The sequence below is a fragment of the Hypanus sabinus genome, chromosome 1 (assembly GCF_030144855.1).
Source record: "Hypanus sabinus isolate sHypSab1 chromosome 1, sHypSab1.hap1, whole genome shotgun sequence".
NCBI lineage: Eukaryota > Metazoa > Chordata > Chondrichthyes > Myliobatiformes > Dasyatidae > Hypanus > Hypanus sabinus.
In genome coordinates this window covers 43669269-43694604 of record NC_082706.1, presented here as the reverse complement: position 1 = coordinate 43694604, position 25336 = coordinate 43669269, and the positions used below count along the sequence as shown (strand labels likewise).

Genomic DNA, 25336 nt, shown 5'->3' with positions numbered 1-25336 from the left:
CGGCGCTGTGGCCGGAGGTCCCGGAATCCAGAGGCGCAAGTGGCCGGCCGCGTGTCGGGGTGCATTGGCGGCAGCGGGAGGTTCGGTTCGGAGGGGAAGTCAGACGTCTAACAGTGCGGACAGAGCAAGAGGCGGTATCGACAGTGCTATGAAGCCGGGTGAGGAACTTGAAGGGGGCGAGTGGGTGAAGAGGCTGCCTTCGCAACTCAATTCCCCAGGTTCAGGCTGGCTCTAGGCCGCTTGTCCCAGGAAGGTGCGGAGGGAGTTTGTCTGACCCCGAAAGTGTGTGGTGGGGTGGTGTAGACAGAGAGAGGTTCATTCCGTGCCTGACCCTCGGACTGTGTGATGGGACGGTGTGGAGGGAGATTCACTCTGTGTCTGACCCCGGGAGTGTGTGATGGGACAGTGTGGAGGGAGCTTCACTCTGTGTCTGACCCCGGGAGTGTGTGATGGGACCGTGTGGAGGGAAATTCACTCTGTGTCTGACCCCGGGAGTGTGTGATGGGAGGGTGTGGAGGGAGCTTCACTCTGTGTCTGACCCCGGGAGTGTGTGATGGGACAGTGTGGAGGGAACTTCACTCTGTGTCTGACCCCGGGAGTGTGTGATGGGACAGTGTGGAGGGAACTTCACTCTGTGTCTGACCCCGGGAGTGTGTGATGGGACAGTGTGGAGGGAGATTCACTCTGTGTCTGACCCCGGGAGTGTGTGATGGGACAGTGTGGAGGGAGCTTCACTCTCTGTCTGACCCCGGGAGTGTGTGATGGGACAGTGTGGAGGGAGCTTCGCTCTGTGTCTGACCCCAGGAGTGTGTGATGGGACGGTGTGGAGGGAGTTTCACTCTGTGTCTGACCCCGGGAGTGTGTGATGGGACGGTGAGGAGGGAGCTTCACTCTGTGTCTGACCCCGGGAGTGTGTGATGGGACGGTGTGGAGGGAGATTCACTCTGTGTCTGACCCCGGGAGTGTGTGATGGGACGGTGTGGAGGGAGATTCACTCTGTGTCTGACCCCGGGAGTGTGTGATGGGACAGTGTGGAGGGAGATTCACTCTGTGTCTGACCCCGGGAGTGTGTGATGGGACAGTGTGGAGTTAGCTTCACTCTGTGTCTGACCCCGGGAGTGTGTGAGGGGACGGTGTGGAGGAAGCTTCACTCTGTGTCTGACCCCGGGAGTGTGTGATGGGACAGTGTGGAGGGAGATTCACTCTGTGTCTGACCCCGGGAGTGTGTGATGGGACGGTGTGGAGGGAGATTCACTCTGTGTCTGACCCCGGGAGTGTGTGATGGGACAGTGTGGAGGGAGATTCACTCTGTGTCTGACCCCGGGAGTGTGTGATGGGACAGTGTGGAGTTAGCTTCACTCTGTGTCTGACCCCGGGAGTGTGTGAGGGGACGGTGTGGAGGAAGCTTCACTCTGTGTCTGACCCCGGGAGTGTGTGATGGGACAGTGTGGAGGGAGCTTCACTCTCTGTCTGACCCCGGGAGTGTGTGATGGGACAGTGTGGAGGGAGCTTCACTCTGTGTCTGACCCCAGGAGTGTGTGATGGGACAGTGTGGAGGGAGCTTCACTCTGTGTCTGACCCCGGGAGTGTGTGATGGGACGGTGTGGAGGGAGTTTCACTCTGTGTCTGACCCCGGGAGTGTGTGATGGGACGGTGTGGAGGGAGCTTCACTCTGTGTCTGACCCCGGGAGTGTGTGATGGGACGGTGAGGAGGGAGCTTCACTCTGTGTCTGACCCCGGGAGTGTGTGATGGGACAGTGTGGAGGGAGATTCACTGTGTCTGACCCCAGGAGTGTGTGATGGGATGGTGTGGAGGGAGCTTCTCTCTGTGTCTGACCCCGGGAGTGTGTGATGGGACAGTGTGGAGGGAGATTCACTCTGTGTCTGACCCCGGGAGTGTGTGATGGGACAGTGTGGAGTTAGCTTCACTCTGTGTCTGACCCCGGGAGTGTGTGAGGGGACGGTGTGGAGGAAGCTTCACTCTGTGTCTGACCCCGGGAGTGTGTGATGGGACAGTGTGGAGGGAGCTTCACTCTCTGTCTGACCCCGGGAGTGTGTGATGGGACAGTGTGGAGGGAGCTTCGCTCTGTGTCTGACCCCAGGAGTGTGTGATGGGACAGTGTGGAGGGAGCTTCACTCTGTGTCTGACCCTGGGAGTGTGTGATGGGACGGTGTGGAGGGAGTTTCACTCTGTGTCTGACCCCGGGAGTGTGTGATGGGACGGTGTGGAGGGAGCTTCACTCTGTGTCTGACCCCGGGAGTGTGTGATGGGACGGTGAGGAGGGAGCTTCACTCTGTGTCTGACCCCGGGAGTGTGTGATGGGACGGTGTGGAGGGAGATTCACTGTGTCTGACCCCAGGAGTGTGTGATGGGATGGTGTGGAGGGAGCTTCACTCTGTGTCTGACCCCGGGAGTGTGTGATGGGACAGTGTGGAGGGAGCTTCACTGTGTCTGACCCTGGGAGTGTGTGATGGGACGGTGTGGAGGGAGCTTCACTGTGTCTGACCCCGGGAGTGTGTGATGGGACAGTGTGGAGGGAGATTCACTCTGTGTCTGACCCCAGGAGTGTGTGATGGGATGGAGTGGAGGGAGCTTCACTCTGTGTCTGACCCCGGGAGTGTGTGATGGGACAGTGTGGAGGGAGCTTCACTGTGTCTGTCCCTGGGAGTGTGTGATGGGACGGTGTGGAGGGAGCTTCACTCTGTGTCTGACCCCGGGAGTGTGTGATGGGACAGTGTGGAGGGAGCTTCACTGTGTCTGTCCCTGGGAGTGTGTGATGGGACGGTGTGGAGGGAGCTTCTCTCTGTGTCTGACCCCGGGAGTGTGTGATGGGACAGTGTGGAGGGAGATTCACTCTGTGTCTGACCCCGGGAGTGTGTGATGGGACAGTGTGGAGGGAGATTCACTCTGTGTCTGACCCCAGGAGTGTGTGATGGGATGGTGTGGAGGGAGCTTCACTCTGTGTCTGACCCCGGGAGTGTGTGATGGGATGGTGTGGAGGGAGCTTCACTCTGTGTCTGACCCCGGGAGTGTGTGATGGGACAGTGTGGAGGGAGCTTCACTGTGTCTGACCCTGGGAGTGCAATTTAGTTCAGTGTCTGACCTGGGGGAATCCGTGATAGGAATGGTGTAGACTAGAGGAAGCTTCACTGTGTGGAGCCCCCTCCTGTTTGTGTCTGACTGTGTGATGGGATGGTGCAGAAGGGCTGTGGGTGGAATTAAGTCATTCCCTGCCCACTTTGGCAAGGGTTGGAGAGGTTTCCCAAGGGTCATAATAATTGAGAGAGATTACAGATGCTGAGACTTTGAACAAACAGCTGGGGAAACTCAGCAGGTTGAGCAACACCTGTGAGAGGGAAGGAATTGACGTTCTGGGTTGAGACCCCACTTCAAGATGGCTGCCGGTTTCTTGAGCCTGTCGTCCTGGTATTGTCCCCACCCCTCGTTCAGAGACCAGGACCCTCAGTTTCTCAGGCAGCTGAAGCATGCTCCCTAGAGGAGTGCGTGATGGCTCAGTTTCTGTATTCGCTGGAGCTTAGAAGAATGATGGAGGATTTTAACGAAGCCTGTAGAATATTGAGAGGCTGAGGTAGAGTGGATGTGGAGAAGATATTTCCCGTACTGTGGGAGTCTGGCACTAGAGGGCACAGCCTCAGTATAGAGGGAATAGATGAGGAAGAATTTCTTTAGCCAGAGGGTGGTGAATCTGTTGAATTCATTGCTTCAGATGACTGTGGAGGCCAAGTCTTTGGGTGTATTTAAAGTGGCGGTTAATTGGTTCTTGATTAGTCAGGGTGTCAAAGGTTATGGGGAGAAGGCAGGAGAATGGGGTTGAGAGGGGTAATAGATCAGCCATGATGGAATGGTGGAGCGGACTTGATGGGCTGAGTGGAGGTTCTGGTCTTATGGTATACATCGTGCTTTTGTTGTAGGATGCGACAGTAGAGGAACAAGCTGTTGTGCCTCTCATGTCTACACGTGCTCACGTTAATCCCACCTACATCCGTATGGGTCACACAAGTCCTCGCGGGAGACAAGTGCCTGACCTGTGGATGGTGCTGCACATGGGGAGGAGCATTGCATTGTGAAGAGAGCTTGTGGCACATTGGCCTTCATTGGGCACACCAGCAAGGCGGTTAATTTAATGCTTTACAGTGCCACCTGTAAGATCAAGGTTGAGTTCTCATAGCTACAGGAAAGATGTAAATAAGATTGAAAGATTGCAGAGAATTTAAAAGAATGTTGCCCAGCTGATTTGTAATGAAAAGGTTGAACAGGTTGGGACTTTTACTTCCTGGAGCATAGATGAATGAGTGGAGATCATACAGAGTTATAGAAAATTACGAGGGTTGTAGGTAGGAGAGGGTAAATACAAGCAGGCGTGAGGTTGGGTGAGAATAGAACTAGAAATCATGGGTTAAGGGTGCAAGGTAAAATACTTCAGGGGAGTCTGAGGGTGTTGTGAGGGTAGAACAGATTGCCAGTGGAAGTGGTGGATGAGAGTTCAATGGTACTGTTTAAGAGAAGTTTCTATGGGCACATGGGTGAGGGCTGTATCCTCGGTGCAAGTAGATAGAACTAAGTAGAAGACCAAGCTGGCACAGACTAGGTGGGCTGAAGGGCCTGTCTGCTGTAGTGCTCCTTGACTCCATTACCTGCAGGATGGGTTTACGGGCTGCAGATATCTTCTGCCAGCTGTGAGAGGGGCATTTTGCTGTCAGCATTGGGCAGAAGATATAAAAATGTGAAAGCAGGTACCACCAGGCTCAAGGACCGCTTCTGCCCCACTGTTACAGCACTCTTGAACGCTCCCTAATGCAATAAGATGGACTCTTAACCTCACAATCTACCTCACCGTGATCTTGTACCTCATGTTCTGTATTTTTCTCTGCAGGCGATACAAAATGCAGAATAAAGTGTTATTGTTTTACCTTTTATCATCTTTATTCACTAATGTCCCGCTGCCCTCAGTGACCACCCTGAGTTCCCAGTAACAGACCATTTCAACTCCCTTCCCCATGACCTAACCTGGAACAAGATGGACTTTCGACCTTGTTATGAACTCGTACCTTATTGTCTGCCTGAATTGCACATTCTCTAGCTGTTCCGCTTTATTCTGCATTCTGTTAATTTTTTTCCCTTGTTCTACCTCAATGTACTGTGTAATGATCTAATCCGTATGAACAGTGGGCAAGACAAGCTTTTCACTGTATCTTGATTAATAAACTAATCCAATTCCCCCTTGACTCATAGCGGTCGAAACCTGGCTGGAGATGAGGTGATGCTCACTCCTTCGCTCCCCCCATGCCCGCCAACTCTCCTCTCACCCTAGTTTCCTGTGACTCTTTCCCGCGTACAGTTCTCCATTCCTACCTTTGAGGCAGTTCAGGTGGGGAGCAGTTGTTCGGGGACGTGACCCTCAGGGGCTGCCTGTGTTTCGTAAGGCCCCCCTCTTGAGTCTTTCAAGAGGACATACCTGGCAGTTGTTAAACTGGAGCGTACCGCAGAGAAGCACAGTGCAGGGGGTACTCGGCAGGTCAGCAAGCATCTTGGGAGAAAGAGCAATGAAAAGGGCCCCTTGCCTCAAACACTTCATGAGACCTGGCTGGTCCCAATTTCCTGCATTCAGCCCATATCCCTTCAAACCCTCCCCTCCATGTACCTATTCTTAAATGATACTGTTGTACCTGCCTCAAACACGTCCTCGGACAGCTTGTTCCGTATACGGAGCACTCTCCGTGTAAAGAAGTTACTCCTCGGGTCTCTTTTAAATCTCACTCACCCTAAACCTGTTATCTGTTACAAGATTCCCCTATCCTGGGGGAAAGACTTTTACCATCCCGTTTATTTGCACCCCTCACTGTCTTATAAACCTCTATAAGGTCACCCCTCAGCCTCCTTCACTCCAGGGAAAACAGTCCCAACCTGTCCAGTCTCTCCTTGTAACTCAAGCCCTCCAGTGCTGGTGACATGCTCATGAACCTTTCCTGTTCCCTCTCCGGTTTAAGGACAACATTCCGATAGCTGGGCAGCCAGGACTGCACAAAAAGTACTCCCAGTGTGGTCTCACCAATGTCTTGAGTTGTATCAAAGGGTAGCACTTGACAAGGGGTGAGGGAGAGGAAGAGAGGGGGAAGTAAGGCAAGAGGAGGGAAGGAAAGGGAGAGGCTTACAGATGGGAGGGAGTGGAAAGTGACTGGGAGTGGGGGGAGGGAAGGCAATGGGAATGACCCCCAAACTTAGTTTTTGTCTCCCTACCCTGGGTAAAAGACTCTCTGTATGAGAATCACATTTATTGCCACTGACATCTGTCATGAAATTTGTTGTTTTGTGTCAGTAGTACAGTGCAGGACATAGGAGAGTCGACATAAGTGCAAAAAAAAAGCAGCACATTTACAAGGAGTGCTACCACAAGAAAGCAGCATCCACCATCCAGGCCACGTTCCCTTCTCACAGCTGGCATCGGGAAGAGGGTACAGGAGCCTTGGGTCCCATGCCAACAGGTCCAGGAACAGTTATTTGCCCTGAAACAGTGTGGATAACTTCACTCACCTCAATGCTGAACTGATTCCACTTCCTCTGGACTCACAGTCAAGGACCCAACAACTTGTGTTCTCAGCGTTATTTATTTATTTATTTATTGTTATTTGTGGTTTTTTTGTCGTTGCACAGTTTGTCTTTTATTGTTTGTCAGTCTTTGTGTTTAGTTTTTAATTGATGTCACTGTATTTATTTGTCCTGCCATGAATGCCTGCAAGAAAATGAATTTCAGGGTATGTTGACTTACACATAATTTGATAATAAATTTGAACTTTAAATACTTGTAGAAGGGTGATAGTAAGGTAGTGTTCGTGGACTGTTTAGAGGGGCAGAGGGGAAGGAGCTGTTTCAGAAGCATTGGATTTAATGGTCGATATCTCATAAGGCCCCACCCATCTTCTACATAAAGGAATAAAGACCAAGTTTGGCCGACCTCTCCCTATAAGGGAGTCCTGGCAATGTCCTTGTCAATCTCCGATGAGATCTTCCCAGTTGAACTAGCTGTCTGCTGTGAAGGGGGACAGCAGAACTGAGCACGGCTCTCCTGAGTGCCCCCTCGTCGACGGGTGAAGACCCCATCTCGTGTTAAACATCCATCAATGAAACCTGAAATGGTGTCTTTTGTTTTTCTCCCTGCCCAGCATTTCCCGCTCCCCTGCTCTGTGATTTTGCTGTTGCCCGGGCTGTTCCGTGCACGAAGCTTCCGCCCTGTTTCAGGCACTGCGACGTGAGAGAGTTTGGGATATCCCGTGCTGAGGAGCGTTAGCGGGATTTCCAGGAGCCTTTTTTTTTAAACTCACCCACTCTTTCCCCCACCTGTTGTGTTCTGTTCTTTCAGGATTTTCACCGCGGGGAGGAAGGGGCGGTTTTGGTGGCCGTGGCGGTTTCGGAGACCGCGGTGGCCGGGGCGGTTTCGGAGACCGTGGTGGCCGTGGCGGTTTTGGAGACCGCGGTGGCCGGGGCGGTTTCGGCGGGAGAGGTGGATTCGGTGACCGGGGAGGGAGAGGAGGAGGACGAGGTGGATTTGGAGACCGAGGAGGTCGAGGTAGGTGTCATCCGTAATCAAGTTTTCCTTCTGCCCTCTCACTTTACCCTTTCTCTCTGCTGTATTTCCAATGCTTGGTTGAATTCTTTGTGAGTGAGCTACTGCCCAACAGCCCCAGTACCTGCTGGTCTGTGCTGGGAGTGTGGGTGGTAGTGTCTCTGTGTCACAATATTCCAGTGAACCTGGTTCAATTCTGACCTCCAGCTTGTATGAAATTTACGTGTTCTCTCTCGGCTGCATGGGACCAATCTCCCCCACCCTTCCCTGTGCTCTTGTTTCCTCCCGCATCCCAAAAATAACCTTGCAGGGTTGGTGGGTTAATCATTCAGTATTCTGCAGCTTCTTGCGCTCCTGCGTATTTAAATTGCCCTACCAGACCGTGATGTAACCAGTCAGGAGATTTCAACAGGACATCTGTGCAAGCTTGTTACCGTGTTCGGTAACAAGCCGAACCTCTTTAACCTCCTGAGAGGGCAAAGATGCTTGCACACCTTCCTTGTGATTGCATCTCTCTACTGGTCCCAGGAAGGTCAACTGAGATGTTAACGCCTTAGAATTGAAAGCTACCAACTCTCACACCTTCCCCCATCGAACCTACATGGAGAAAATTGCCTCTTTCCCTCCAACCCATTTCCCATGGAGATGCCTTGGTTACAGTGGGTTTTACTTAAGAAATAGGAGCAGGATTAGGCCATCTGGCTCATCGAGCCTGCTCCACCATTCAATAAGCTCGTGGCTGATCTGGCCATGGACTCATCTCCACCTATCTGCCTTTTCCCCATAACCCTTCATTCCCCTACTCTGCAAAAATCTTGTCTTAAATATATTTACTGAGGTAGCCTCCACTGCTTCATTGGGCACTCTCTGGGAAAAGCAGTTCCGCCTCATCTCCGTCCTAAATCCACTCCCCCGAATCTCGAGGCTATGTCCCCTAGTTATAGTCTCACCTACCAGTGGAAACAACTTTCCTGCCTCGAACTTATCTATTCCTTTTAATATGTTTCTATAATATCCCTTCTCGTTCCTCTGAATTCCAGCAAGTACAGTCCCAGGTGACTCAGTCTCTCCTCTTACTCAGGAATCAACCTGGTGAACTTCCTCTGCACCATCTCCAAAGCCAGTATATCCTTCCTCAAGTAAGGTGACCAGAACTGCACACAGTACTCCAGGTGCGGCCTCACCAGTACCCTGTACAGTTACAGCATGACCTCCCTGCTCTTGAATTCAATCCCTCTAGCAATGAAGGCCAACATCCCATTTGCCTTCGTGATAGCCTGCTGCATCTACAAAACAACTTTTTGTGATTCATGCAACAGCACTCCCAAGTCCCTCTGCACAGCAGCCTGCTGCAATTTTTTACCATTTAAATAATCTGTTCTTTTATTTTTCCATCCAATGTGGATGACCTTGCATTTATCAACACTGTACTCCCATCTGCCAGACCCTTGCGCAGTCACTTAACCTATCTCTATCTCTCTGCAGATTTTCCATATCTTCTGCACAGTTTGCTTTTCCTCTCAATGCAGTATCATCAGCAAGCTTAGATACACTACACTCAGTTCCCTCTTCTTGGTCGTTAATGTATATCGTGAACAGTTGTGGGCCCAGCACCGACCCCTGTGGCACACCACTCACCACTGATTGCCAACCAGCTTAAACCCACGTCCCCAACTCTCTGCTTCCTCTTCTATCATGCCTATACATCACCCCCAGCTCTATGCATCCTTATCTTATGGATAAGTCTTTTATGCGGCACCTTATCAAACGCCTTCTGGATATCCAAGTAAATAATGTCTGCCTGTTCCCCTCTATCCACTCTGCTCGTTATATCCTCAAAAGGTGGGAGGAGTTGAGAAGGAAGAGTGTGGGGCAAGGAATGGCTGTTGTGTACTGAGCACCCACCCAGCCCCGTTGTTTCTCCCTCTCAACAGGTGGTCGGGGGCGTGGGGGAGGTCGTGGAGGTCGAAGGGGCGGATTCCGCGGCGGATCGAAAGTGACAGTCGAGCCGCACAGGCATGAAGGTGAGTCGCACTGATTGGTCTCTGGGTAGGTGGATTTTTTTAATTATCGTCACGTGTACTGAGATAGAGTCAAAAGCTTGTCATGCACGTTGTTCATCCAGATCAAATCATTACACAGTGCATTGAGGTAGAACAAGGGTCAGGTTTTGGCAAATATAATGACGTAAGGCTTAAGAAAACAGTAACAACGCATGTATTTCACTCCAAAATCTGAATACAAAGTTTGCTAAAAGCCCTTTACGGAATTCCTTCATCACGTCAGACCAGCCTCTTAAAGTGAACCCCAACCTAATGGTGGTTGTGAATTCTGAATGTTTCCAACAATTACACTACACAGCCCCCCCCCCTCCCAAATTCACCTACACCAGCATTGAGTCTGTCACGACCATTTTGGGAATGTCCTTCGAGCAACAGGCACCTGTTGGGAGCCCATAATTAAATCAGCTTTGGAAAAAAATTAACTTTCTGGCTAAACATGCCGAAAAGTCCTGGATGTGGGGGACTGGGTAACAATCACATAGTTGGCAGCCACCATTGGACCATATGGAGGGGCAAAGCCTGGGGGCTATTGGACTGGTGTACAATGCCATCTTTCCACATTGGTAAACTCGGCCTTCACGGTTGCCAGCTTTCCTGGGTTCAGTCTACGTATGCAGGCATGGATTGATGGGCTAGTTGTAGAAATGTGGTGCTTGACCCCCATGTTTTGTGACTATATTGGAGAATGTGGGCTTGATGAGGGTTGGGAATTTGTCCAGCAGTCGATCACGTGGTGAATGCGCTCGACAGTCCTTGTGGGGAACTTACTGGGGGAGTAGGGTAATAGTCCAAAGTCCTTGAAGTCCACAAGTTGGCAGTTCTTAGGGTCTGCTAACAGTCCTTGGGCACACAGGAAGTCTGTACTGACCAGAGGTATAGCCACTTTGGGCTGGACAAAGCCGCGTGTTACATTACCCACTGAAACAGGGCGTTAACTGTCGTGTTCCGTAGGTCTGGATCCTGCTGCCCTTGGCGGCCTCCAGCGAGGTTTCATCACTCTTTGCCTTCTCAGTAGGCAGTGCTGGGAGCACGCTCAGTTGAGCACCAGCGTCTCAGAGAAGTGTCACCCTGAAAGGGTTCTATAATGAGCAGTAAACGATTCTGGCAGCTTGAACCCACGGTGTTCACAGACCTCTGATGTCCCAATGCGCTGTCAGTGTTGAAGTTGCAAGGCAGTCGGCACTTCCTAGCATTTGTACCAAAGTGAGCGTGGTTAAAAACACAAGCTTGGAGTTGCCTGTTTCGCAGCCATGGGTATCCCTAAGTTGGGGGCCTTGTTGTCTGGACTTTTGAGGTCGAGAAAGAGGGAGGAATGATGCACAACTGCCAAGTTAGATGTGGACTATCAGGCATTTGCTGCATGAAGAGCTGTTTAAAAATAAAACAAGGATTGTGATTTTCCAGGACAGACAGCATGTGGTCCATTAGCTCTGACGGCCTAGCACAGAGAGCAACTGTTTGGCATGCTGAGACTCTGTAAAAGGTGAGTTTTCAGCAGCCAGTATATATGGAGTTCAAGCGGGTTTTCTAGTATACTCTCACAGAAGTGGAGTTTCCGAGTAATGCTACCGCATAGTAGAATTTGGTGTTTCCTGATGAAGGGTCTCGGCCCGAAACGTTGGCAACTCTTTTCTCAGCAGGTCAGGATGCTGCCTGACCTGCTGAATTCTTCCAGTGTTGTGTATGTATTCTAGAATTTGGTGTTATTGGTGGTGATTTCTCACAGCATGGATTGGGCATCAGCTCGTACAAACCAAGCCATGGCAATTTGCTCCCAGATCTCCAGCTATTTAAAAGCGACTGCGTTGGCCGACATGTTCAAGAACTCTAAAATCATCCTAGAACATGGGGTCACCAAGGCAGATTTTCATAAATGAAACAATGTGATTCACAAATAAAACAACACATTTATTCCACTCCTGAACACAAAGACTGCTGAAAGTCCTTTATGTAATTACATCATCATGTCAGACCAGCTTTGAAGTGAACCCAGTGTCGGTGGTTGTAAATTCTGTTTGTTTCCACCAATTACATTACCCACAAGGTAAATCAATAACAGAATGCTAAATGAAGTTAATAGAGAAAGGGCAGTGCTTGTTTACCTATTACATTTTATTTTTTATTCTCAATTTTGTGTGGAAAACGTCAAATTCAGATGCCTCATGGCTTCATATGCGCGTAATGGAAACCAGACTCCCTTCCATAAACCCCATCTAGACTTCTCGTTGCCTCAGTAAAGGATTCAGCATAATCAAAGATCCTGCCCACCTTGATATTCTCTCTTCTCCCCATGCTTTTGGGCAGAAGATACAAAAGCCTGGAAATACGTACTACCAGGCTCAAGGACAGCTTCTACTGTGCTGTTATCAGAGTCAGTATCATGTTTATTATCACTGACGTTTGTCGTGAAACTTGTTCTGTAACAACTGTATAATACAATGCATTGAGAATTATTGGTTACGATACCTCAGTGTCCTGTGTAATAATCTGATCTGTATGATCAGTATGCAAGACAGACTTTTCACGGTGTATTGGTACATGTGACAATAATAAACCAATTCTATATCCTTTATTCGATAAGGGGACCAAATCTGTTTCCAATACTTCAGGCTGCCTCATCAACACCTTGCCTGATTGTACCAAGATTTACTTTCTTTTCAAACCCAACTCTTTCCAGAAGGGCACTGACTAACTGGCCCTCTCCTCTTAGGTGTCTTCATTTGCCGAGGGAAAGAGGACGCCCTCGTGACGAGGAACATGGTTCCTGGGGAGTCGGTGTACGGGGAGAAACGGATTGGTGTGGAGGTGAGTTGCCCTTTCCCACCCTGGCCCAGAGTGAGTGTTTTGGGCATGAGGCAGCTGCCAGGAAAATGAGTGGTAAAGGAACATTGGAGATGGGGTATGGAGAGAGAGAGAGAGAAGTGGAAGTTAATACTCCTTGGTGATACTCCAATGGGCAGATGAAGTGAAGAAATTCCACCTGGAATGTTGTGTTGCTTATCCAATAAAGTCAAAGCAACATCATGTTCACCTTCCTCTGCACCCTCTCCAGGCCTAGCGTTAGAATCTAGCCCCAGAAAGAAGATGTTACATTGAGTATATAGATTAGTTACAGAGTCATTGAGTACTGCAGCACAGAAACTGGCCCATTTGATCCTGCCAGCTTCCATCTTCCGCCGCAGTAACATAATGCTAAGCGAGAGTATTACAGCTCGGGGCATCAGAGTTCAGTTCTGGAGTAAGAAGTTTGTACATTCTTTCTGTAAGCACATGGGCTTTCTCTGGGTGCGCTGGTTTCCTTTGACAGTCCAAAGACATACTGGTTGGAAGGTTGATTGGTCATTGTAAATTGTCCTGTAATTAGGCTAGCGTTAAATAGGTGGGTTGCTGGGGGGTGTGGCTTGTTGGGCTGGAAGGGCTAAGTAAATAAGTAAACTCCGTGTACCTATCTGGTCTTAGTTTCAGTATTACAATTGCACCCACCACGGACCAAGTTCCGTGCTCAGGTCTGTTGTCCAATTTACATGGGTATAAATGCCGTGAAAATGAGGTGCTTGCAGGAGCAGTCCATCGCAGATGTGACACGTAAATCAACAAAAACTTAAATTGACATAAGTTATACATAATTACATGGCAATAGATGTAACGACATCTATAGATGCAGTACAAGTTGAGAAATACAGAAAGAGGTTCAGACCCAGGTGGTTTTTCAGGTCAGTTCAAGAACCTGATGGCAGTAGGAAGGAAGCTGTTATTGAATGTTGAGGTGCGAGTCTTCAGTACCTCCTCCCTGATGGTACTAACAGGAAGAGCTCGTGTCCTGGATGGTGATGAATCCCCTTTTAAGACACAACCTCTTGAAGATGTCATTGATGATGGGGAGGGTTGTGTCTGTGATGGAGCTGGCTGAGTCTCTGACCATCTATAGCCCTTTTAATCCTGTGCACTGGGACTTCCATATCAGGTAGTGATACAACCAATCAGAATGCTCCCCACTGTATATCTGTAGCAATTTGTAAGTCTTTGATTCCAAATCTCATTAAGCTTCAAAGAAAGTAGAACCATTGGTGCACTTTCTTCATGGTTGCATCAGGCCCAGGATAGGTCCTCTGAGCTGTTGATGGCCAGAGGCTTGAAACTGCTCATCCTTCACAGTCCTGGTCCTCTACCAGCGCATGTTCTGGCTGTTAGTGAGATTTACCAAGATGCTGCCTGGATTAGAAAGCATGTTTTAAGAGGATAGGTTAATCAAGCTAGAGCTTTACTCTTTGGAGAGGAGGAGGACGAACAGTGACTTGATATTCAAGATGATAAGAGCCATAGATAGTGGATATCCAGCACCCTTTGCCCTGTACAGAAATGGCTAATATGAGAGGGTATAATTTTAAGGTGGTTGGGAGAAAGTATGGGGAGGGTGGCAGAGTTTTTCTTTACAGGGTGGTGAATGTGTGGAATGTGCTGCCAGGAGTAATGGTGGAGGCAGATATATTAGTAATATTTAAAAGAGTCTTAACAAAGGAACCAACCAATTCCTGTCCACCACCTCCCTTCTCCATCTGGCAGGCTGGTCCTCACCTTCAACAATTTTTCTTTCCACTCCTCGCATTTTCTCCAGACTCAAGGGGTAGCCCTGGGTCCCAGCTATGCCTGCCTCGTCGCTGGCTATGTAGAATAGTCCTTGTTCAAAGCCTTACCTGGTAATGTTTCCCAACTCTTCCGCCACTGCCCTGGTGCTTCTTCATGCACCCGTGCTGAGCTTGTCAATTTCATCGACTTTGCCTGTAACTTCCACCCTGTCCTTAAATTCACCTGGTCCATTTCTGATACCTCCCTCCTCTTTCTTGATCTCTCTGTCTCCATCTCTGGAGACAAACTGTCAATCGGCATCTTTTGTAAACCTACTGATTCCCACATTTATCTTAACTATACCTCTTCCCACCCTTTCCCTTAGAATAATGCTACTCCCTTTTCTCAGTTCCTTCATCTCAGAATCATCTGTTCCCAGGATGCGGCTTTCCGTTCCAGGACATCTCTTCTCCTCCTTCAAAGAATGGGGTTTTCCTCCTCTACTGTTGATGCTGCCCTCACCAGCATCTCCTCCATTTCCCGAAAATCTGCACTCAGCTCATCTTTCCGCCATCTTAACAGGGGTAGAGTCTCTTGTCCTTGCCTACCACCCCAGCCAACACATCATGCTCTGCAACTTCTGTCATTCTCAAAGGGATACTAAGCATCTTTACCTCTTCCACCCCCCCCCCCCAGGTTTTCGGTGATTTCCTCGTACATTCATTCCTCCCCACCTCCCCACTATTCTCCCTCCCAGCACTTATCTCTCAATAAGTGCTACACCTGCCCATTCACTTCCTCCCTTGCCTGCATTCAGGGCCTCGAACACATTCCAGGTGAGGCAACATTTCACCTGTGAATCTACTTGGGTCGTCTGTTGTGTCCAGAGCTCCTGATACAACCTCCTCTACATTGGTGAGACCATCATTAATGGGGGGGCCATTTCGTTGAGCACATTTGCTCCATTCGCAAAAGTGGAGCTTCCCAGTGACCAAACATTTTAATTGTGGTTCCCATTCTTGTTCCGAAATGTCCGTCCTTTGCCTCCTCTTGTGCCAAGATAAGGCCACCCTCGGAGGAGCAACGCGTTATATTCCTTCTGGATAGCCTCCATACTGATGTCACGGATATCAATTTTTTTTCGCTCTCCTCCCCCCCCCCCCCCCTTATCTTTTATTCCCCACCCTGGCCTTTCACTGCTTCTCATCTACTTCCCCCTTGGTCCCCTTTTCCAGCCCTTTACCTTCCCAACAAGGTGGCTTCACCTATCACCTTCTAGCTAGTGTCTTTCCTCTTCCCCATCCCACAGTTTTATTCTGGCGTCTTTCCCTTTTTCAGTCCTGAGGAAGGGCCTTGGCCCAGAATATGAACTGTTTATTTCCATGGATGCTGCGTGATCTGAATTCCTCCAGCATTTTATATGTTGATGTAGAAATGATATTTTTTTAAAGGTTAGTACTAAGTTTTGAACAGGTTTTCTAAACTATTTCAAACTGTCTCATTTATACTTTTAGTAATGGTATAACAATGACTACTTGTAAATAAGCAATGGAACTCATCTTTTTTCTTTAAAAAAAATGTCCATAATTACACATTGTAGCTCATTGATTATTTTCTCTGCTCGAAATTACCATGGCTCACAAGTGAATATTACAGAAGATTATTGCCAATTGGAGCACATTCTCTAAAAAGGTTTGTCACCCTGATTGCAAGTTTCCAGAATCCGCAGGACGTACCTGAGGCCGTGATCCATAGCTTTTTGGGTGCACCGAAAATTGGGGATAGTGGATGTGAGTGGTGTTCCGAGGGTGCATGGAGCCAAGACGGCAGGAGGCTGGTGTGACAATGAACTGACTGCTCTTGATGTTCTTTCTCCCCCCCACCACCACCACACCAGGAGGCTGAGCAAAAGATCGAGTACAGGGCCTGGAACCCCTTCCGGTCGAAGCTGGCAGCTGCCATCCTTGGAGGTATCGACCAGATCCACATTAAGCCCAATGCCAAGGTGCTGTACCTGGGGGCGGCTTCTGGCACCACCGTCTCCCATGTGTCGGACATCGTGGGGCCGGTGAGTTTCACTGATAGTTACGATCCATCAGTTCATGGGGGTGCTGTGGGAGGTGTTTATTGGAAGCTGTGGTTGGGGTCCGTTGGGTGGCACGGTGGTTCAGTGGGTAGGGTCATTACCTCTCAACTCCAGAGAACTGAGTTCGATCCTGATCACTGTTCTGTGTGTGTGCGTGCATGCATGGGGTGGGAGAACTTTCCCCAGTGAGGATCAGTATGCTTGTGTGTGTTGTGCAGAGTTTGGAGTTTGTATTTTACCCCTATGACCCCTTGGGTTTCCCATGGGTGCTCCAGTTTACTCCCACAGCCCAAAATAATACATACCGGGTCACGGGTATATTGGCCACTGTGAATTGTCCCCTGTGTGTGTGTGGAATTGATGAGATTAAGATGGGACCGGTTTAAATAGGTGTCTGATGGCTGGCATGGGCTCCCTTGAACTGAAGGGCCTTTTTCCAGCCAACCCCAGTCCTAGATCTGGTTACAGGTGTGGGTAGTCTGGCTTCAGTACAGAATTGTGAATCAGCTCCAGGAAAGGGAATGTTGTGAGTTTGGGGACTATTGAGGCCTGTTTTATGAAGGACAGCCACCTACCTGGTACAAGAAGGGGTAGAAATGGGGGGCTGATCTAGCTTACATAGGCCAAAAGTGCTCAGAAACCCTGACATTTAACCATTTTTATTTCAAGCTATTTAATGCTTTACATTTGAGATGCTCAGTGTAGATACAGAGGTGTTCCCCTTTGGAGGGGCAACTGGAACTAGTGGGGAGCACAGCCCAAGATTAAAGGAGTTGTCCATAACTGGCAGAGGTGAGGATCATCTGAGGGCAATGGACCTATGAAGTTCTACGCCACCTCATCCCTTCCTTCTCTTTCTCCCCTCCCCCACCCCAGAAATTTACATCGGTTTACTGTCATGGTGAGATCAGAACTAGAGGCCAAAGGTTTAGGGTGAAAGGTGAAATATTTAAGGGGAATCTCGAAGGAGCTTCTTCACTCTGAATAGTGGGAGTGTGGAATTAGCTGCCAGCAGAAGTGGTGAATGTGGGTTCAAATTTAACTTTGTAATGGGATCTGTATGGAAGGCTAGGCACAAGGCAAGTACGGCATGGATTAGATGGGCTGAAGAGCCCATTTCTGAGTAGAGTGGTCCATAAGCAGTACAGCTCCAGTCATTGGGTGTGTGCCTGGCAGAGTGTCTTGTCTGTGTGGGTAAAGGAATGGGGGTGTGGGAGGATCTTACTGAATGACGGGGCACAGTGGTGATGGTGGGGAGTGTGGGAGGTGCTTGTTTACCCCCACCCCTCAGGTTATCCCTTCTGACTCTCCCGTTGCCTTGCAGGATGGCCTGGTCTATGCCGTTGAGTTCTCCCACCGCTCAGGCCGGGATCTCATCAATGTGGCCAAAAAGAGGACAAACATCATCCCCATCATTGAGGATGCCCGACACCCCCACAAGTACCGCATGCTCCTGGGTAAGCCTGCTTGGCCTGATGTGAGGGGGATGCCAGGGAGGACTCTGGCCCATGATCAGATAGTGGTTGTTCAGAAGTCAAGAATGAGGCAAAAAAAAACTTGGTTATGGCTGTATTATTAAGCATTACCTGAACGAAGAAAAGTCAAAAGGAATTTGTGGTCATCTCTTACTCAGAATGGTTAGAACCAAGATGTAACCTATGAAGCAGCTAGGTTCAAGTGGCATACCTGTTGCAAAAAAAACTGAGAGCCTTCTAGACAATATTATACTATTATTAGTAAACTCACTGAATTATCACATGTATATAGATAATTATATAAAAATTATAAGTATAGTGAAGTTAAACTACAAGAAAAGTAACCATTTTACACTCTAGTCCAACAACGTCCAAGTGTACTTTGTGACAGTGGAACTGGGAACCATTGATATAAGGAGGAGAGTTGGAGTCCGGTTGCAACCAGGAGAATCCTCCTCTCCTCTCCCCCTACCACCATCCCCTCCCTCGAAGGTGTAGCAGAGAGGAATGTGGAGGGATGAGGGAGATGAAAGGGGCAGAGATGGTCTTCCTCGGCCTCATCATGGTCTTTACTCGTTTTTTGTCTGCTTGTACTGCATTTTGTTATTGCTTTTCCCTTGTACAACCTTAAAACACTGATCTGGTGAAACGACCTGTATGGATGGTATGCAGAATTGAGTAACCAGGGACTATACTTGCTGGAATTCAGAAAAATGAAAGAGAATCTTGTACAAACATACAAAATAATGAAAGGGATAAGATAGAGGCAGGAACATTGTTTCTACTGGCATCTGAGACTAGCACTACGGGACAGGGCCTCAAGATTTGGAGGAATAGATTTAGGATGGAGATTAGAAGGAAGTGTTTTTCTCAGAGAGTGGTTAAGCTATGGAATTCTCTGCCTGGGGAAGCAGGGTTGAGGCTGCCTCATTCAAAATGTTTAAGACACAAATAAATTTTTGTATGGTACGAGAATTAAGGGTTATGTAGAAAAGGCAGGAAAGTGGAGTTGGAGTTCACACCAGATCTGCTGTGATCTTACTGAATGGTGGAGCAGGCTCAACCGACTCCTGCTCCTATTTCTTGTGTTTTAATGGTACAATATTTCTCAATGTACCTTGGTGAATGTAAGTTGATAGCTATATTATAAAAATTCATCAATATGAAAGAGACCCAGGTGGAAACTCAGACAGACAGAGACCAGCCCTTCAACCCACTGAGTATGTGCTGACCATCCAGATCTGTTTGTGCAGATTCTGTTTCATTCTCCCCAATTTCACATCAACACCCCTCCCCTCCCTGGGAAGAAGTAGAGTAGCCAAGGGAAACTCAGGGAGAACCCACATACATACGTGTGTGTGTACACACACACATTCTGCTATATTCCTGCATTGATCTGTATGAATAGTATGTCAGTAAGTTTTTCACTGTCTCAGTACATTTGACAGTATAAAACCAATTAACCAATGGTTGAGAAAATCCTGCAATTTGCAGCCTCAGTTTGGCAGCCCCAAACCCCTCAACCATCAAAGGTGACTTCAATACCCTGTCTGACATGACCCTCTTACCTCCAGACTGATCACTGCATACTTGTTAGCTGTGTGGAGGAACAAAGAATCTTGGGGGTCCACATTTGTACATCCCTCAAAATTGCTACGCAAGTTGATAAGGAGTATGGTGTGTTGGCCTTCATAAGTTAGATAAGGGGAATTGAATTCAAGAACCGCAAGGTAATATTGTAGCTCTGTAATACTGTGGTATGACCACACTAGGAATATTGTGTTCAGTTCTGGTCACCTCATATAAAAAGGATGTGGTAGCTTTGGAGGGGGTTTGAGAGTAACAGGTTGAGTACCGCTTATCTGAAATTCCAAAATCTAAAAAACTTCAAAATCTGAAATTTTTTTTTGACAGCGGATATGTCACAAATAGAAAATTCCACAAGGTGCTGGGAAACTTCCCAGACAATGGGCGGGTCTGCGCAGCTCTCATCATATATGTAATGAACAGAAGTTAATTTAAAATAGATAAATGCTGCATAAAACGAGAAATGAAGCTCTCAGTTGTTTATTGAAAGAGCCAGTTTGTCAGCGTCAGAGTGAACATATGTCACTTAGCGGTGTGCTGGTCATGAAACAAGCAAACGTCTATCATGACGAACTGAAATTAAAGATAATTGTGAATATTCAGGCTGGTTGCAGAAATTTAAGAAAAGGTACTGTATTAAATTTTAAAAGATTTTTGATAGTGTCTGCTGATGATGAAGCGGCAGAGAAATTCATTGATGAATTTGCCAAGATTGTTGCTGATGAAATCACGCTGAATGACTGCATCAGTACATAATGTGTAAAAAAAAACAAGTGTAAGAAAAATACTGCTTACCAATAGCTCAAAACTGAGTCAGAAATGATGGTGATCCCAAGCTATCTCATTATATATTCTAAAAGCAAACATTTCAGGCATTTCAGATGAGGGCTACTCAACCTCTACCAGGATTAGAAAGCAGGTCTTACGAGGATGGGTAGAGTGAGCTGGGGCTTTTCTCTTTGGAGTGAAGGAGGATGAGGGATAGAGGCATGTAAAATGTTAAGAGGCTCAGAAGGGGCAGCCAGTGTCCAATACCTGAAGAAATGCTTGTCAGGTGATTAGAGGGAAGTGTATGAGAGATGTCAGAGGTTAGGAATACACTGCCTGGGATTGTGATAGAGGCACATTCAAATTACTCTTAGATAGGCACATGGATGAAGAAAAATGGAGGGTTATGTGGGAGGGGAGGGTTAGATTGATCTTTCAGTTGGTTAAAAGAACAGCACAACATCCAGGGATGAAGGGCGCCTACAGTGCTAGACTGTTCCACGTTCTGTCTTAACGTTAGCCCAGCCTGGTGAACCTACTCCCCACTTGCCTACCGGGACCCTGCTTGGGCTGTGTCCATCTCCACAGATTATCCCGGATATCTTCAGGGCTTTTCATTAAAGTCTTCCTCTCTGTCCCCCAGGGATGGTGGATGTCATCTTTGCTGATGTCGCGCAGCCAGACCAGTGCAGGATTGTGGCCATCAATGCCCACCATTTCCTCAAAGTCGGTGGCCACTTTGTCATATCTATTAAGGTGAGATGGCGGGTGTAACAGAGGCCATGTGAGTTTCTAATATTGTTATGTGTTGGCGAAGTGGGGATGGGTTTGTCTCCTTCTACCCCTCTAGTTCCATCTTCTGAAGCTCCTGTCAGGTGTGTTTGTTTCATAGGAATGCTGCGATTGGGAGGGAATCTCTGTGAGCTGTGGGAGGGGTTTCGGTGGGTGGTGAGGACGGCTTTCGAACAAGGCTGTCCGCTCGAAGTCTGTGCTTACTGGGTGTTCCCCTTGAACCTGTAGCAGTGTTGAGCCGCAATCTTTTGCAAGACCACACTCCTTTGCCTCCATTCCTCACTGCCTTTGGTTAGATAATTTGCTGCTCTTTATTCTGTGGCTTTATGAGAACGCTGATCTAGGAATGCGTTCCTTCAGCACCGCCACGTCCAGTTTGGACTGCCCTTGGTGCTGGAGGGTTGTGTGCAAACAAGTGGTTGGCCCTGTTTCACTGTTGACCTCACTTCCTGTCCCTCTCTATTCAGGCAAACTGCATCGACTCGACAGCAGCGCCCGAGGCCGTGTTTGCGGCAGAGGTGAAGAAGATGCAGCAGGAGAACATGAAGCCACAGGAGCAGCTGACTTTGGAGCCCTATGAGCGGGACCATGCTGTAGTGGTTGGAGTCTACAGGTGGGGCAGTGTCACTATGCAGCAGTTTGATCACTCTGGGCACTACCTCCTGCTCTCTGACGCACGCTTCCCTCTTCTTGAACTGTCTTTCTCTGCTGCTGGAAATGAAGGCATGGTGATGCCATATTGAAGTTGATTTTGGTCCAGAGGAGGTTCATGAAAGTGGTCCCAGAAACGGCTGAAGTATGAGGAGTGTTCAGTGGCTCCAGGCCTGGAGTTTAGAAGAACTGTGTGTGTGGGGGGGAGGGGGGGTCCTCATTGAAACCTATTGAATATTGAAAGGCTGAAAGGCCTAGGTGGCGTGAAGATGGAGGGTATGTTTGCTATAGTGGGTGAGTCTGGGACCAGAGAGCACAGCATCTGTATAAAAGGATGCCCATGTAGAACAGAGACGTTCCTCTCTCCTGGCACTTAGCCTTGTAAGCGGAACAAGTGCTACGCCTGCCCTTACACTTCCTCCCTCACCACCATTCAGGGCCCCGAGTGTAACGAAACCCAATTTCCCTCGGGGTCAATAAAGTATGTCTGTCTGTCCCAGACAATCCTTCCAGGTGAGGCAACACTTCACCTGTGAGTCGGCTGGTGTGGTATACTGCGTCCGGTGCTCCCGGTGTGGCCTTTTATATATTGGTGAGACCCGACGCAGACTGGGAGACCATTTCACTGAACACCTATGCTCTGTCTGCCAGAGAAAGCAGGATCTCCCGGTGACCACACATTTTAATTCCACGTCCCACTCCCATTCTGATATGTCTATCCATGGCTGCCTGTACTGTCAAGATGAAGCCACACTCAGGTTGGAGGAACAACACCTTATATACTGGCTGGGTAGCCTCCAACTTGATGGCATGAACATTGACTTCTCTAACTTCCGTTAATGCCCCTCTCTCATTCTTACCCCATCCCTGATATATTTAGTTTTTTCCCCCCTCCTTGTTTTTCTCTCTTTCTGCCCATCACTCATTGCCTGTTCTCCATCTCCCTCTGGTGCTCCCCTCCCCCTTTCTTTCTCCCCAGGCCTCCCATACCATGATCCCTTTTGCCAATCACCTGTCTGGCTCTCAGCTTCACCCCACCCCCTCCAGTCTTCTCCTATCATTTCGCATTTTCTCCTCCCCCTTCCTACTTTCAAATCTCTTACTATCTTTCCTGACAAAGGGTCTCGGCCCGAAATGTCGACAGTGCTTCTCCTTATAGGTGCTGCCTGGCCTGCTGTGTTCCACCAGCATTTTGTGTGTGTTGCTAGAACAGAGGTGTTCTTGGTTTAGCCAGAGAATGATGGAATTACTTGTAACAGTTAGCAGTTGAGGCCAAGTTTATTTAAAACAGCGGTTGATAGATTCTTGATTAGGAAGAATGTTAAAGGTTACAAGGAGAAGGTAGAAGAATGGGGTTGAGGGGGGAAATATATCAACCAGACCTGATGGGCCATATAGCCTAATTCTGCCGCTTGTCTTATGGACATTATGTTCCTGCTTATCTACTTCCAACAGAAGGTTGAGGGTGATTTCATTGAAATCTTCCAGATGTTGAAGGCCTAGAAAAAATAGTTGTAGAAAGGATATTTCCCATGGTGTGGGAGTCTAGAACAAGAGAGTACAGCCTCAGGATAGAGGGATGTCCATTTAAAACGGATGCAGAGGAATTTCAGAGGGTGGTGAGTTAGTAGTATTTCTTACCACAGGCAGCTGTGGAAGCCAGGTCATTGGGTGTATTTAAGGCATTGGTTCTTGACTGGACATGGCATCAATGGTTATGGGGATAGACCGTGGAGTGGGGCTGAGGAGGGGGAGGAAAGGATCGGCTGTGATTGAATGGGCGGTGTAGACTTGATGGGCCAAATGGTCTGATTTTGCTTCTATTGCTTTATCTCTGATGTCTGTTATCTACTGTTGTCTATAATTAACCCACTGCCTCTCACAGCTACCTGGACTGTATCTCTTCTCAACTCTATTACTTGTAAAATCACTATCCCATTCTCTCAATTCATCTGCTCTTGGGATGAGGCTTTTCATTCCAGAATGAAGCAAATGTTGTCGTCCTTCAAAGAAAGGGGCTTCCCTTCCTCCACCATCAATGCTGCCCTCAACTGGATCTCTTCCATTTCGTTCATGTCTGCCCTCACCCCATTCTCCCACCACTCCACCAGAAATAAGGTTCCTCTTGTCCTCCTCTACCACCCCACCAACCTCCATGTCTGTAACTTCTGCCCTCTCCACAGGATCCCACCACCAAGCACATCTTCCCCGTCCCCTACTTACTGCTTTCTTCAGGGATTGCTCCCTACACAACTGCCTTGTCCATTCATCCCTTCCCACTGATCTTCCTCCTGGCACTTACCCTTGTAAGTAGAACAAGTGCTATGCCTGCCCTTCCTCACTACCATTTGGGACTCTAAACAGTCTTTCCAGGTGAGGGAACACTTCACCTGAGTCTGTTGGGGTCATTCGGTGCTCCCGGTGTGGCCTCCTGTGTATCGGTGAGACATCGATTGGGAGAACGCTTTGCTGAGTTTTCGCTCCATCTGCCAGAAAATCCCAGTGGCTACCCTTTTTAATTACACTTCCCATTCTGATATGTCCATCCATGTCCTCTTCTACTGTTGTGATAAAACCACACACAGGTTGGAGGAGCAGCACCTTATATTCAGTCTGGGTAGCCTCCAACCTGACGGCATGAACATTGATTTCTCAAACTTCCTGTAACATCCCCCACCTTTCCCTTTTTTCTCTCTCTCACCTTGTCTGTTGTACCTGCCCATTGCCTCCCTCTTGTGCTCCTCCTTTTGTCTTCTACCCTCTCCTATCAGACTCTCCCTTCTTCAGACTTGTATCTCTTTCACCAATCAACTTCCCAGTTCTTTACCCTCTCTCCCCCCCCCCCCCCCCCCAACCTTCTGACTCCTTATCTGTCGACTATACTCTTTTTCAGAAGTGCTGCCTGGCCTAATGAGCTCCTCCAGCATTTTGTGTGTGTTGACCAGATAGATTTGTGAGGTCAATAAGGGGCCATTCAGTTGTCTTATAACGACGGGGTGGAAATCATCCTTGAACCTAACGGTATGTGTTTCTTTCTTAGGCCACCCTTGAAGCAGAAGAAGCTTTAACAAGATTAGAACCTACAGACAAGCTGGACAACCATCTGATGATGTGTTCTCAGTCTTGAACTTGACTGAACAAAGCGTTCTTGGCCTGACTTTTAAGAGTGAAGAATAACTTGCCTTTTGCTTTTGTAAAAGAACTCTATTTCCAAATAACACTGCTCAGTCTTGGGCAGTGTTGGGGTTTCTGACATTGTTTGGTAGTGGGGTGGGGGAAATGAGAAGATTCAGGAAAAGAAAATGTATATAGATTTGAATTTTAAAATATTCTTCGGGGATGTTAGTTTTTCTTTCCTATTTCTGGAAGGAACAAGATCGTAGCTGAGGTTGATGGCTGTTTACTCCTGGGATTAGATTATGGAGTATAAATCCGCTGTAATGACTGAGCTGTTCTGGAGAAAAAGTCCAAAGATATTCCCAACCCTCTCCTCAGCTTAGAAACGGGCTACTCTCCTTGTTCTGAGAACCATACACACTCTGCTTAACCGGGAGGTATTTTTATATACATTTCATTCAGTGAAGCTTGGCATCCAATATCCTGTTTTGGCAGGATGGGGTCCTCCTTCCGGTAGGGTCCCGGGGAAGCACTAGGGAGCCCCTGCAGATTCTTTTCAGCAGCAAACATTTTGCAGGAAACAGTGTTATGTACTTGTATGCTAATGGATTTGCAAAGTTTTTATATTAAAAAGAGAAAGCAAACAGA

The 25336-nt window shown here is 48.2% G+C and overlaps 1 protein-coding gene across 1 annotated transcript; it reads left to right on the top strand.

Moving 5' to 3' along the window:
• fbl (fibrillarin) lies at nt 1–25336 on the top strand. The gene is made up of 9 exons (XM_059968478.1): nt 1–158; nt 7380–7586; nt 9518–9607; nt 12357–12451; nt 16110–16280; nt 17623–17755; nt 20772–20884; nt 21388–21533; nt 24612–25336. Exons 1-9 carry the CDS (start codon nt 149–151, stop codon nt 24637–24639), a joined length of 993 nt encoding a protein of 330 aa, XP_059824461.1. The 5' UTR covers nt 1–148; the 3' UTR covers nt 24640–25336.

Excerpts from the sequence above, each read along its gene's own strand:
- fbl (XM_059968478.1), top strand. Across the intron at positions 7,587-9,517 it reads TGGAGACCGAGGAGGTCGAG|GTGGTCGGGGGCGTGGGGGA; the intron begins GTAGGTGTCATC and ends CCCTCTCAACAG. Across the intron at positions 17,756-20,771 it reads CAAGTACCGCATGCTCCTGG|GGATGGTGGATGTCATCTTT; the intron begins GTAAGCCTGCTT and ends TCTGTCCCCCAG.